At 39.7% G+C, this 14877-nt stretch overlaps 1 protein-coding gene across 3 annotated transcripts in view; it reads right to left on the bottom strand.

Moving 5' to 3' along the window:
* The window catches only part of ITGA8 (integrin subunit alpha 8), a 140707-nt gene that overhangs the window by 95347 nt on the left and 30483 nt on the right, over positions 1–14877 (bottom strand). For all 3 annotated transcript variants that reach the window (XM_020806655.3, XM_073003121.2, XM_073003122.2), the window contains 7 exons: positions 14636–14697; positions 10334–10379; positions 9322–9447; positions 7513–7557; positions 5264–5307; positions 4243–4299; positions 3992–4044 (listed from right to left, as the gene is read on the bottom strand). In XM_020806655.3, coding sequence (XP_020662314.3) covers positions 3992–4044; positions 4243–4299; positions 5264–5307; positions 7513–7557; positions 9322–9447; positions 10334–10379; positions 14636–14697 — 433 coding nt within the window. The remainder of the gene's footprint in view (positions 1–3991; positions 4045–4242; positions 4300–5263; positions 5308–7512; positions 7558–9321; positions 9448–10333; positions 10380–14635; positions 14698–14877) is intronic.

Here is a 14877-nt window from a genome sequence, read left to right as displayed (position 1 = left end):
AAACAACTGGTATGAATGTATTCGCGAAGGCTTTCACAGCCAGGATCTAATGGTTGTTGTGAGTTTTTTGGGCTCTTTGGCTGTGTTCTGAAGGTTGTTCTTCCTACTTTTAAAGAGGTCATTCTTCCTTAGGCCAAAGAGCCCGAAAAACCCACAACAACCAACTGGTATGAAAATGGGCCAGTTTTGCCCTCAGTGGTCTAGAGGAATGGTAACTGATCATTTGTATGTTAATTTATCCCCTAGCTTTTAAATAATAATATTCATGCACCATCAATTCAATTCTGCCTTCAATTCAATCCTTTTCAGGGTTTTCCAGGTACAGAATATTCGGAAGTGGTTTACTATTCCCTTCTTCTGGGGAAGCTCTGGGATTGCCTATCTAGCTTGTTCAAAGCCACACAGGCTGGTTCTACTCTAAGGAGACACAGCGGGGAACTGAACTCCTAACCTTTGGCTCCACAGCTGGATACCTAAACTACTGAAATAACCAGCAGCTCCAGCTTTTTTAGAGGTCAGAAATAACTCTTTTAAGAAACAGGAAGCACTTGGAAGGACCAGGCATCTCTACTCTTCCTGGCAGTAAAAATACAATAATAAAATAAGTTTAAATATACATCAAATTATCATCTGTTTGCTGCTCCTTCATAATACTGTACCCCAATATGCTTTATGAGGCACCTACCACATTCTAACGGTTGGCTAGTCCTGTACTTCATTCCTTGCACATAGAACACAACTTCCTTTGTGGTGTTGCCATTAAGCTACAGCAGCCTCTAGGGATTTGCATAGTGGCTCGTTCACAGCCCTGTCTTCTGAATCTCCTTCATGCAAAACATCTGGGCCACACAGAGGTCAAGAAGGAATCCAACTGAAGCAGAGCTAATGAACTTGTGGCACTAATGTTGGTGGCGAGACCTAGATATAGCCTATGGGAATGGCCTGCCCCTCGCAATAGTCTCTCTTTCTCCTCTGATATTATGTACCTCTACATCAATGGAATTACTCATTATATCCCTCTGTTCTTGCACTATTTATGATCTTTGCAGTGTTTTGCATTCCATATCCTAATTTGGATAATAAAAACAATGATGTCAATTCCACTTCTATTTGTTCTCTCCTGCCCTGCCCAGGACTCAGTCTCTCTGCAAGCGTTCAAACAATGCGTGGGGAGTTGTATGTTTTGAAACATCTGTTTGCAGTAGAAAAATCTAAACCACGGAACATTTCTGCTTGTCTTCAGTTATAAATAGTTCTGTTTAGGAGCCAAACGCAAGCTAAAAAGAAGAGGGGGTATAGAAATAATGCTACATTATTCAAGAGACATATAAAAAAGCCCCAACTAGAGTTTAGAAAACTTCACTGGCCATTCTGGATAGAAAATTCTGGAAGCTATAGGGGGGAAATGGAATTCTGGGAGCTGTAGTAAATTAAAAGGTGATGTTGTTTTCATGGCTATGTCTTGATGTTTCATTTGGGTACTATTAATCAAACAGTTGCCATGCATTAACACAGAAGAAGCACAGTTACTTCCTGGTTTAATAAAATGGCATTCAATACAGTACAAAAAACGACCACCTGCTGAACATCTTACACTATTCTTTTGTGTGCTGTTGGGCAGTGAACAGCAGGGGTATAGAACAATGCTGGAGAAGTACTTGGAGCTTTGCTAGAACACAAATAAAGGATTGCTAATGTATTTTTATTAGACACATGTTTTAACCTGACATAAATAATTCTTCTCTGCACCGTGTTCTTGTGCAGAAATTACTGCCCAATCGGCACCACTCATTTCACATCTCTGTCTATTTAAGACAGCCCAAACTAACCACAGAGGGATCTATGCAGTCAACATTTTGCACCCCTTGGCTTTAAGAGAAGGGGTGGAACTCTGCAGCACAGCATGCTATTGGTGAGCAGAGGATCTCTGGCTCAACTCCTGGCACCTCCAAGTAGTGCTTGGGAATGCATCCTTTTCTGAAACCCTTGAGAGATGCTGTCAGTCAGCAGAAACCTGGGTGAGCAATTTCCAGAGATTTGGGTGCCACATAAGTCCACCATGATCCTTGGAGGGCTGCACCTGCTCCCATACCTCAAAGCATACTTTTTTATAAACATTTTTTAAACTGACAAATCTCCCTTGAATCCTGTATTGGCATTTTTTTTCCAAAAATTTAATTTGCTGGTGTGTGCTAGGAAGGGAGAACAACATGGCAGAGTACCACCGGAGCTATCATGTTTGCCTTCTCTAATAGCTGATGGTCAAGATGATGGGTGGGAAAGAGTCTATTGGGTGGGAAGCAAGATGTTGAGACATAGCACAACAAAATCTAGCAACTGGGGGAGAACTGGGAGTATGGTCCTTAAGATGATAGCAGGAATCCTTTCATGTGGGAACTAGAAAATGTTAGAATTGAGAGGTCAGGTCATCAAACAAAACATTTGGGGAGATTCCTAGAATTTCCAAGTACATCATCTACATTAGTAAGCAAGACGTAGCTTCAAGACTCCTTGATGCAGTAGACATCAATGCCTGATATGTTGCTAAGATGATTATAAACTACACCATTTGTAACCTGTCCTCTAATTCAGTGGTTACCAAGTTTGGGTCCCCAGATGTTCTTGGAACACAACTCCCAGAAATCCTGGCCAACACAGCTACTGAAATTATTATAGCTCAAAAATCAGCTCCTCATTTGATTTCAAACCTTCTCAATTATTAGCAAAAGAATTTTTACTGTAAGGGCCAAAATAGACATGTAGCTTTGCAGGAAACAGTTTTAAGGGTGCCCAATGTTTGCAAAATCAACATGCAAATAGATTTCCCAATGACCAATCATCAAACAAAAGCAAGCTGATTTGCAACTTGTGAAGCTACAGAATCGAGAATGAAATCTCCTTTACTGCTTGTCTGTTCTGTGTCTAAGTGGAAAGTTCCCTAACTCATCCATTTGGGTTCTACAGTGGTGCCTCGGAAGACGAATTTAATTCGTTCCACGGTTAATGATGTCTTGCGAACAATTCATCTTGCGAAACACGTTTTCCCATAGGAATGCCGTGAAATCTAATTAATGTGTTCCTATGTGCAAAAAAAGTCAGAACAAAGTCAAATTTGGTTTACAAAGGGTTTATTAAGTGCTCTTTAAAGCCATACATATTGTGCAGATGATTTAAAAAATTTCAGTCAAAAAACCTTAACTTTTTAAACATCATAGAAAAACATTTAAAATCAGCAAACATGAGGCAGGAACAAAAAACGGAAAACATTCGTCTTGCGAAGCACGGCCATAGGAACATTTGTCTTGTGAGTCATCAACCCCATTGCCAAAAACATTTGTCTTGCGAGCATTTGTCTTGCGAGGCACCACTGTAATTCCAATTGAAATCTAAGTTCTGCTAAAATTTAAACTTTGACCCTATTTACTACAGTTCTGCTTAATTTTAACTTGCTGATGGAGCGTGTCTGCTAGGCAATAGAGTAGTAAGCTTTCAACCTTTCACACAATCAGTTAATTTTACCTAAAATTAATGAAAGAAAGTGCTTAAACAGTGCAGGTATACTCAAAAATAATGAGCTGTTTATGAGTAATGGTGTTTCACAGGCATTAACCAACAAATGCTCTGGGTATCTACAGTACATATTGCATTCCACCTTCAACAGATATGCTAGCAGCATGGGACGGAGTGGGGATATTTTCCATTGAACAACTCTTGAAGCTACCGTAATTGGCAAGGTTAGTTGGAGAGGAAGAGTATGCAGCACCCAAGTATCAATTTTCTGAAAAGAACTTTACTTAAATGAAAAACACAAAGCAAGATAAAACAAAAAAAAAGGAATGCAAAGGCAATTGAATGGCTTATTTCTTCTAGCTTTTTAACAGATGAGTATCATTCTTTTTGGAATGCCTGTTTCTTCCCTGTAAATTAGTCACTAAACAGGGCATGAAGAGAAAATGAAGCATTGAGTGATATATTGCTTTTACCAACTTACCCATCATTATTAACATCTGATACTGCAACAGTATATCCAAAGTAAGAGGCCATCTGTAAAGAAAGAACACTTTTATTTTTATATCACCGGTCGCTTTCAAAGCTCTACTTGCCACTGGCAACATGCCATCACAATCCATTTTAAACAGGATTGCTTCAAATGTATTTTATGCTGTAACTACGTAGATAGGGACATATTCCCTATTTTTAAACAGTGATGTGAAAGTATGCTGAATTATTGACAGTAATTACCTGTTCACCAGTAAAATTTTGAATAAAGGTTAAATCCGTAGAATTTATAATTGAAACCTGAAAATGGAAAACAGCAATCTCTCAGTCAGGTCATAAATCATTACATTCCTGAATATTTACAAGGAGACTGTTTTAAATGTGCACTTGTGTTAGTCTAGATACTACTGATCCCAATAAAAGAATGAATTTGGGTCCTTTGGCACCTCTACAACTTTTGTTGTAGATGCAACAAAAATAATCAAATAATACTGACTCATCCAATATAGAGAACCATTCCTGTCCGGCCAAAATTCCACTGGGATTTTATGTACATACTAAAGGAATCATGGTAGCTGTCATGGTTCATTGATGAGGTGCTAGGCACACATCACTCACAGGCCCAGTCATGCTCCCAATGACCATGACAGCACACATCTGGTTACATGCCAAGCACCTCATCAATTGCCTGCACTTAGCTGCAGCAATTGATGTGATCTCTCTTGTGTGCACATAAAACTCAAACAGGGTTTTGACTTCATCTATTTGTCTTTAAAACAAAAAATTATTGTCTGCTGTATTGCATGGGAAACAACTGAAGGTGGATAGTCAGTACAGGACAAAGATCCCATAGGGTATATTATTTTTAGTGGGAGGGCTTTTTAAAGGAGTACACTTTATCTAATGGGTCACATGGCTTTTGCTATTCACAGTATTTGCAGCATCATTATTGAAAACCCATTCAATGGTTAATGAAGACTGCACTTCAGCTAAAGCGTATGCATCTCGGTCAGCTGAGGGTTTTTTTTAATGAGTAGAAATCAAATCAATATGAAACAACTATTTTTAAAACATCACTTTTTTAATTCATGAGAAAAATGAAATACATTTTGTTGCTAATTCATTGTCACAGGCTGGAGAAGTTACTGTTTCTGACCACAGTTCCTAGAACGTGGGAATAATTTACCAAAAGTAAATCTTCCAAGTTCTGTTCACTGCAGGGGACAAGGGAGGGAGGAAATAAAAGATTTGGTAGACTACATACATAACCAAAGTTTTGTGCACCTCGTGGAACTCCAGCAACCAGCTCTAAAAAGAAAACAATATCCTGAAAGTTAGTGCAGCACTCACTTAAACAGCAATTACTCAGAAACTGGATTAGGAGGTTGTCACATACAGCACTGATGGTACCTGTCTGTCATGGGTTTGGAGGGAAAGTTCCATCCTATGGGGAGTGGAAGGCGGGACACCAGGGGGGAGGAGCTGTACTGTATATATATTTGGAGCGGGTGTGGAGAAGTGGAGTTGGAGTCTGTGGGTCAGACTGTGGGTCAGACTGGGTACAACTGTTCGTCAGATAGTACATACCTGATAGGTTCAGGTTTCTATCTAGGTAGCCAGAACTGATAGGTTCAGGGTCTGTGCGTTACCTTAAAGTGTTCCGTGGGAACCAATCTGTTGTATGTGTATGATTGGGACTATACCAAGTTCCAGTATCCTATTTACCTGATCCTTTTATTTACCCTGTTTGTTGTTTCAATAAACCTTGTTCTTTTGTTTATTAAAATCCATTCCTGGTCTGGGTGACTTGGTAGAGCGAATGGTTGGTGGCAGCATAACTACAGGTGGGATACTCCAGTAGGTCTGGGGTTGCCACAGAGGTCTATTTTTGAGGATATGCCAGTAGTATTAATTGTATCATAAATATTAAGACATATTTGGATGGTTAGACATCGAAATTTAAGAAGGAATCCGCTACCAGGCATCCTACACTGCTATAGAAAAACACTGATTGATTTCAGTACAATATGACAGAAAACCAGCTCAAGCCATTTTTCTGTCACGGGGGAAGAATAAGATGATAGCCACTCCCTTCTCAAGAATAAATCCTGATTGAACTGGAAAGTTTAATCTTAACTTCACTCTGGGTAAAGCGACAACATCCTCTACTATCCATTAGGCAGCAGGCTAGCTTAGGGAGACTTTATGACAGGCAACTTTTCTCTCACATCTTGCTTGGCACTCTGTAGAAACTGGCATATAAGACAAGCATCTCATTCTGTCCAATGGTAGGACTGGCTCTATATTGATACAATGACAGGAGCGCCAAGATTTTCAACTCAACTACCATAAGTTCTGCTTAGAAAGAATGCAGCAATTTGTACATCTGCTTGTCAGTCTTATTCAAACAAGACTTCCAGGAGACTGCTGAAGTACCAAACAGCAAACTCTATTATTTTCTGTTACTAAGTACAGAATTTGTAACAAAGGATTGACAAGTTTAGGATAGCAAGTACTACTTTTAAAGAGAGCTGCATCTTTTTAATGGTTGCCAGAATCAGTCTGGGAACTGCAGCCCAAAAAAAGGGAATTTTTCCAAGCTCTTATCACTGTCCTGAAAGAGAAAGAGAGATAGAGAAAGGGAGAATATGATACTGTGCAAACGTCTGTGTGGTTATGAACTTCAGAGTCTGTTGCAGACACCTATACCTGTACATAAATTATTTCCTGTAGGTTGTTTTGGATCAAAAAATTATGCTCAAGTACATTCAAGCAGAAGGGCCACTTGAGCGTTACTATGATGTGTGTGCATGTGTTGTGTGTTACCAAGTTAGAACTGGTTTACAATGACCGTAACAGGGCTTTCAGGCTTAAGTGTGATATTTAAGCAGTGATTTCACTGGTGCTGCTCCCCACCCACTGAGTTTCCATGGCCAAGCTGGAATCTGAACCCAAGTCTCTTCACTGAATCACTCTGTCCGCCACGCCACACTAGGTACCACATTGTATACAGAACTCTAGATCAGAGGTCATGCCTCTAACATACTCACACACTACATTGCCATTGCATAAAATGCAATGCACAAGGCACAAACAATGCTACAGGTTTCATTACACTTTGGACTGTATTTGTATTTCAATGGGAGCTTATTCACACAACACACCTTTTGTCTATTTAAATAGCTTGCACCTTGCTGAAATATGAATTTGTGTGGACAACTGTTACAAGTACATCCAATAACTGCTGCTATAGTCAGTAAAGTGTCCTGTATAAGCTGCGGATGGAAAATGTTGTGCCACACTCACAAGAACTAGTATAATCCATAGCCAAGGTAAGTAGTGTTTACATGGATGGAGATAATGTATGGTACAAATTGACTCTGTGTGGGTATTAAGTTAGCCTAATTACTAAAAGGCTTAAGCATCTTCTTACTAAAATAAAGAAAAAAATCAGAATAAGTAGCTATATCACAGACCACAGATTTTTTACTTTGAAAAATTCTGGTGTCTTACCTTGCTGAAAGTCTCCAGTAAATTCACCAGCAGTCACTGAGTACCCTATTTAAAAAACAAAACTATGAGTATGAAATCTGACAAAACACTTATGTCTGAAAAGACTCATTTCTGGAAGGAAATTAAAAACACTTTTACAAAGTAGAGTATTTAAGGTCAGGGAAAGGAAAACAATTTGTCAGGATTTTATGACTAATTTTGTTATGTGTCTCAGAAGCACAATAAATCTACAAAATGAAACAACTAGGAAAAGCATGACTGTAATTATATCTCAAGATAAGCTGCATTAATACTTTATAATTTAGCTAGATTAAACATAAATGGGATGGACTGCACCATATTCTGAAGTGTCCAGAAGAAGAGATAGCATTATTGTATTTTTGAATGTAAACGCTACCTATTTGCACAGAATGTAAACACTAGCTGTTCTCTACGTATTCTGTTGCCACTGTTGCTTTCTAGAGGATAAATGAGATTAACCTAGCTAGCCGAAAGATTAGTTGATGTACAAGGTCTTCAACAGCATGTAACATGCAGCAAATATTTGCATCTTTAACAGAATCTGAAATACAAAAATATTTTCTAGCAGAATAACCGTGCCAATTTGTTGTAACAAAACTCAATGAAGAGTCATGCCGCACCTCAAAGATTAACAGATTTATTGAGGCATAAGCTTTTGCAAACAAAAGTCAGCTTCATCAGACATGTGGAATCTTACAATCAATTGCAATTATGGTCCCAGGGGCAGGGTTCTAAACAGCGAGAATCCAGTGAAAGAAGAAATACAGGCAGTGGGCTGGTTAGAGATTTCATCATGATTAGAGTATCTCTATTGAAATCAATGACCAACTTTAAGTCCTGTTTATTTTAATGGGTTAAACTCTAAGTATGAATAAATCTGGAACAAACTCATTTACAATTATGTTATTAAACATGGCTAGTCAGAAAAAGCAGTACGTAATCAACATGTATGGTGATAAGAAATGCTTATATCAATCTAAACCACATGTGGTAGAATTTCAGCTATTTTCAAGCTGTTTCAAGCTCTAATCCTTTTTACGGTGTGATTAATCTTGCCAAGTTATTATGGATGTAAATGTTAGTTTATAACAACTTCCAATCTACAGTGGTGCCTCACTTGATGACGATAATCCATTCCAGCAAAATCGCTGTAGAACAAAATCATTGTCAAGTGAAAGTAAAAAAACCCATTGAAATGCATTGAAAACTGGTTCAATACGTTCCAGTGGGTGAAATACCTCATTGTGCAGCGAAGATCCTCCATAGGGCGGCCATTTTCTGGTGCCTATTAAGTGAGGAATCCGTCCTAAACACAACAGGGAGCCATTTTGCACAGCGGGGAGCCATTTTGCCGATCAGCTGTTTCAAAACCATCGTTAAGCGAAAAATTGGCTCCCAAAGCAAGGAACCGATCATCATAAAGCGAATTTTCCCCATTCAAACATCGTTTTGTGATTGCAATAGCGATCGCAAAAACCTCAACATAAAGCGGATTCGTCGTGGAGTGGGGTAACGTCAAGCGGGGCACCACTGTAGTTGCCATAGTTATACCAGTGATAGATAACAATTGGCATTTTCCCTTGCATCCCTGTTTGTATTAACATATGACTCCAGCATATGCAGCAGATGTTTGGTGAGTATCCTGATTTGCATGTATGGCAGCACAGAAAACTTAAATGTAAGACTCCTTGCACCTCTCTCTCTTTCTGGGCCACAGTAAATATTTTTATATTACATTTCCAGATTGGCACAACACAGTGTCCAATAAAACCATCCAGTAACACTTACCCAGATAGTTGTCATCATATATTGATGGTGCTACTCCAGTTTGCTTTTCTCGTGATAGTTTCCTCAAAATATTCTTGAATGAATAGCCTGTGATAATATCAGCAACACTACTAGTGATAATCTGACCTGTGATTTAAAAAAAAAAAGGAGATGAAAAAGTCCTACAAAGAGCCAAGTTAGGGAATAACAATTAAGGTTTCTAAACCATCACTTAATAAATACTGTTTCTTTCCTTCATGTATTATGTTGTGGTTAAGGCAGTATATACGAACAAGACCAAATTTCCACAAACTTACAGTTTTAAACAAGGAAATCTGAGACCAAAAAAAGAGGAAAGGATAGTTGAAGAGAACAGATAAATGTTTGCCTAAGCCGAGAGAGAGTGACAGGAAGAAGAAAAAGAAAACACAGTAAAACATACTTTCTTTTAAATAATCATGTTGCTATTGGTTGCAGTGGATTATAGCAGTAGTGAAAGTTAGTAATTAAGAGATGCAAGAGGGTACAGGACTGAAAGAAAGCAAGACAATGAATGGTAGATATGTCATAAACAAACTCAACCCATAGAAAACATGACTGGAAAACCCTGCAGTGAGCAACATTCAAACAATGGGATATCTGTCTTACTTGCAATGTAAGGGGGATTAAGAGTATGGTTTAGATCAGTGGTTCTTAACCTTTGTTACTCGGATGCTTTTGAACTGCGACTCCCAGAAACCCCAGTCAGGACAGCTGGTGGCGAAGGCTTCTGGGATTTGCAGTCCAAAACTCCTGAGTAACCCAAGGTTAAGAACCAGTGGTTTAGATCTCTCATTCCACTGGCAGGTTTCAATGATGTGACTAAGAACAAAAACTTACAGCTGAGAAGTGCAACCCTCAATGTGTTAAATTGTTAAATTGGCCATACTCCCTAGCAAGTGAATCAGGATTGCACGTCTTATTTGACGACTTTTCAAAAGGCATTGCTTTTCCCTGTCATTTCGTCTTCTCTCATTAAAGTGGAGGAACATACCTTGCCAATAAAAACTGCCAGGTCCTCCTACTATGAGATCTCCATTCTAGAGACATGATAGACAAGAAAACTATGAATATATCAGTAACCAAAAGCAAACGTATATAAAACCAAATGACTCAAACAAGTAATGTTCATCTATTAGTACCATGCAATCCAGGGATGGACTGCACGGATGTTACTCCAGATGTTACTAGACTGCAATTCCCAAAAGAAGGCAATCAAGTTGACAGCACACAATTATGACCAGGACTGATGGGGTGGCTGCAATCCAGCAGCATCTGCAGGGCCACATAACCTGCACTTCTGATCTCACCCGTCTTGGTGGGAGAAAAATAAATATATACAAGGCATGGCCCACAGTTATGATGTCATTGGAGCAAAAATGCAATTTGCCCATCTTTGGAATTTGCTTGAAAAAGTTACTATTTTGGACAGCAGTTCCAGGAATTCCCTACTCTAGTGAACTTGCTGCCTAGTGCATTCTTGGTGCTGTGATTCAAAAAGTAATTTTTCAAATCTCTTCATTACAGTATGTACACCATTTCAATTAGAGTCAGTACAATTTGTCTAATGTTTGCCCATTAAGAAGCCAATTCACACAGTCTTAGTACATAACAGTGTTTTCATAGCTCAGCATAACAAACTAAGTGAAGCGGAGAAGGTCCACAAAGCTTGTGCATTATAAACGGAACTATCTTTTAATATAGCCAAAAATATTTACTGGCAACCTTGCTAGTTATATATATATATACGACTTTGTATTGCTGGGCTGTAGTCCATATAAGTTTAAGCCACAATAAAACTGATTGGTCTTTAAGATGTCATAAGACTGTTTACTGTTTCAGGCAATAAACTAACATGGCTGCTCTCCTGGAAACTATTAACTATTGTATATCCTGGCTAGGACTAATAGGACTTGCAGATAATGAAACACCTGGGTGGCCAGATTGCCTCAGAAATTGTAGTTTTTTTTTTTACTATCTTTGTTGTTGAACTACATCAGCACTTATTTGGTGAATCAGAAATCTCATGTTTTTATGAGGATTATCAGCTCAGTGGGTTGGTGCTGCTTTCTGTGGCGTCAGGGATTGGAACCCTGAAGCCTTATTACGCCTCCTGGGAGAGGAGCCAGTCAACATCACCAAGAGCCTGTGTGGCTGATGCAGAAGCTACACAGGTGGCTTCTGTGCCCCGCCACCTGTGCAACCTTGAGGGAGCTACACAGTCCCACAGCACCAGCAGCAGAAACTGATAAACTACTTATGAATATACTTAGTATTCTCTGGAACCCCTTCACGGATTGCTGCCTTGTCGTGGAGAAGGGGCTTGAGTAATTCAGAGAAGCTATGGGCTATGCCATGCAGGGACACCCAAGACAGACAGGTCATAGTGGAGAGTTCTGACTAAACGTAATCCACCTGGAGCGGGAACTGGCAAGCCACTCCAGTATCTTTGCCAAGAAAACTCCATGGACAGAAACAAAAGGATAAAAGATATGACACTGGAAGATGGGACCCTCAGGTCAGAAGGCGTCCAACATGCTACTGAGGAAGAGCAGAGGACAAGTACAAGTAGCCCCAAAGCTAATGAAGTGGTTAGGCCAAAGCCGAAAGGACACTCAGCTGCGGACGCACCTGGAAGTGAAAGGAAAGTCTGATGTTGCAAAGAAAAATACTGCATAGGAACCTGGAATGTAAGATTGATGAATAAACATTGACATCCTGGGCATTGGTGAGTTAAAATGGCCAGGAATGGGCGAATTCAATTCACATTATTATCATATCTACTATTGTGGGCAAGAATCCCGTAGAAGAAATGGAGTAGCCCTCATAGGCAACAAAAGATGTGAAAAGCTGTACTCGGATACAATCTAAAAAATGATAGAATGATTTCAATACGAATCCAAGGCAGACCTTTCAACATCACAGTAATCCAAGTTTATGCACCAACCACCGATGCTGAAGATGCCGAAATTGACCAATTCTATGAAGACTTACAACACCTTCTAGAACTGACACCAAATAAATATTGTTCTTCTCATTATAGGGGATTGAAATGCTAAATTAGAGAGTCAAGAGATAAAAGGAACAACAGATAAATTTGGCCTTGGAGTTCTAAATGAAGCAGGGCAAAGGCTAATAAAGTTCTGTCAAGAGAATAAGTTGGTCATCACAAACACAAACCACTGGGCTAGTCAGGTATAATCTAAACCAAATCCCTTATGAATACACAGTGGAAGTGAAGAACAGATTTAAGGAAGTAGATTGGTTGGACAGAGTGCCTGAAGAACTATGGATGGAGACTCGTAACATTGTACAGGAGACAGCAACAAAAACCATCCTAAAGAAAAGGAAATGCAAGAAAGCAAAGTTGGCTGTCCAATGAGGCCTTACAAATAGCAGAGAAGAGAAGGGAAACAAAATGCAATGGAGATAAGGAAAGTTACAGAAAATGGAAAGCAGACTTCCGAAGAATAGCAAGGAGAGACAAGAGGGCCTTCTTAAATGAACAATGCAAAGAAATAGAGGAAAATAATAGAAAGGGAAAAAACAGAGATCTGTTCAAGAAAATTGGAGATGTTAAAGGAACATTTTGTGCAAAGATGGACATGATAAAGGACAAAAATGGTAGAGACCTCACAGAAGCAGAAGACATTAAGAAGAGGTGGCAACAATATGCAGAGGAATTATACCAGAAAGATCTGGATGCCCCGGACAACTCAGATAGTGTGTCTGCTGACCTTGAGCCAGACATACTGGAGAGTGAAGTCAAGTGGGCCTTAGAAAGCATGATTAACAACAAGGCCAGTGGAGGTGATGGCATTCCAGCTGAACTATTTTAAATTTTAAAATATGACACTATTAAAGTGTTGCACTCAATATGCCAGCAAGTTTGGAAGACTCAACAGTGGCCAGAGGATTTGAAAAGATCAGTCTACATCTCAATGCCAAAGAAGGGCAGTGTCAAAGAGTGCTCCAACTACCATACAATTGCACTCATTTCCCACGCTAGCAAGGTTATGCTCAAAATCCTACAAAGTAGGCTTCAGCAGTACGTGGACCGAGAACTCCCAGAAGTATACGCTGTATTTCAAAGGGGCAGAGGAACTAGAGACCAAATTGCTAGCATGTGCTGGATTATGGAGAAAGCCAGAGAATTCCAGAAAAACATCTACATCTGCTTCATTGACTACGCAAAAGCCTTTGACTGTGTGGACCACAGCAAACTACGGCAAGTTCTTAAAGAAATGGGAGTGCCTGACCAACTTATCCATCTCCTGTGAGAAATCTATATGTGGGACAGGAAGCAACAGTTAAATTGGACAGATCCTGAAGCTGAGGCTCCAATACTTTGGCCATCTCATGAGAAGAGAAAACTTTCTGGAAAAGACTCTGATGTTGGGAAAGTGTGAGGGCAAGAGGAGAAGGGGATGACAGAGGACGAGATGGTTGGACAGCATCATCGAAGCTATCAACATGAATTTGACCAAATCCCAGGAGGCAGTGGAAAACAGGAGGGCCTGGCATGTTCTGGTCCATGGGGCCACAAAGAGTAGGACATGACTAAACAAGAACAATACTCTGGAAATGGTTGCGTAAGTCTAAATTGACTTTGCAGCACATAATTATTATTACCAACTGGCCACATAATTGTTTACTGATTAATAATTTGTTCTTTAATCAATTTTTCAGTTAAGATGTAATCTCCTCTTAAGTGCAGGAGGATATATTTGATTCCTTTCTATGATTAAGATAAAAACTATCTGATATATCTGAATGGAACTCAGTAGTTTCCAGATATCTGTTACCATGTTTAAAAAAAATTAAGAAAAACATTTTGAGATGTGAAAGAATGAATTGGAAGTAATAATTATGTATCTTAAGATAAAGGTAAAGGTTCCCCTTGACAATTTTTGTCCAGTCGTGTTCGACTCTAGGGGGCGGTGCTCATCCCCATTTCCAAGCCATAGAGCCAGCGTTTTGTCCGAAGACAATCTTCCGTGGTCACATGGCCAGTGTGATTTAGACACGGAACGCTGTTTACCTTTCCACTGAGGTGGTCCCTATTTATCTACTTGCATTTGCATGCTTTCGAACCGCTAGGTTGGCGGGAGCTGGGACAAGCGACGGGCGCTCACTCCGTCACGTGGATTCGATCTTACGACTGCTTGGTCTTCTGACCCTGCAGCACAGGCTTCTGCGGTTTAGCCCACAGCGCCACCACATCCCTCCATGTATCTTAAGAGTAAAGGTGAAAGCTGCTAGGTGCGAAGCCAAGCCCACCACTGCACCCTCTCACCTCATAAAAGTCTAAGCTGAATCCCGCTTGACAGTAGCCTTGTCCCTCAGGATCTGGGTTGTCTGAAGTCATCAAAACAAAAAGTTTAAATTAGTTGTGTAATATGGAAGGACGCATATATTACCACAGGAAATGGAGACAGCTTTACAAGAAAGAAAGAAAACGAGGCAAGCATCTGAAAAGTTCATCTGTTGTTTTTGTGCTGAAATTCAAGCACTGATTTCCAAGCTGAATGGCGGCTT

The sequence above is a fragment of the Pogona vitticeps genome, chromosome 6 (genome assembly GCF_051106095.1).
Source record: "Pogona vitticeps strain Pit_001003342236 chromosome 6, PviZW2.1, whole genome shotgun sequence".
In the NCBI taxonomy this organism is placed as follows: Eukaryota; Metazoa; Chordata; class Lepidosauria; order Squamata; family Agamidae; genus Pogona; species Pogona vitticeps.
The sequence above is the reverse complement of the archived record's forward strand: the minus strand, read 5'-3'. Positions and strand labels throughout refer to the sequence as shown.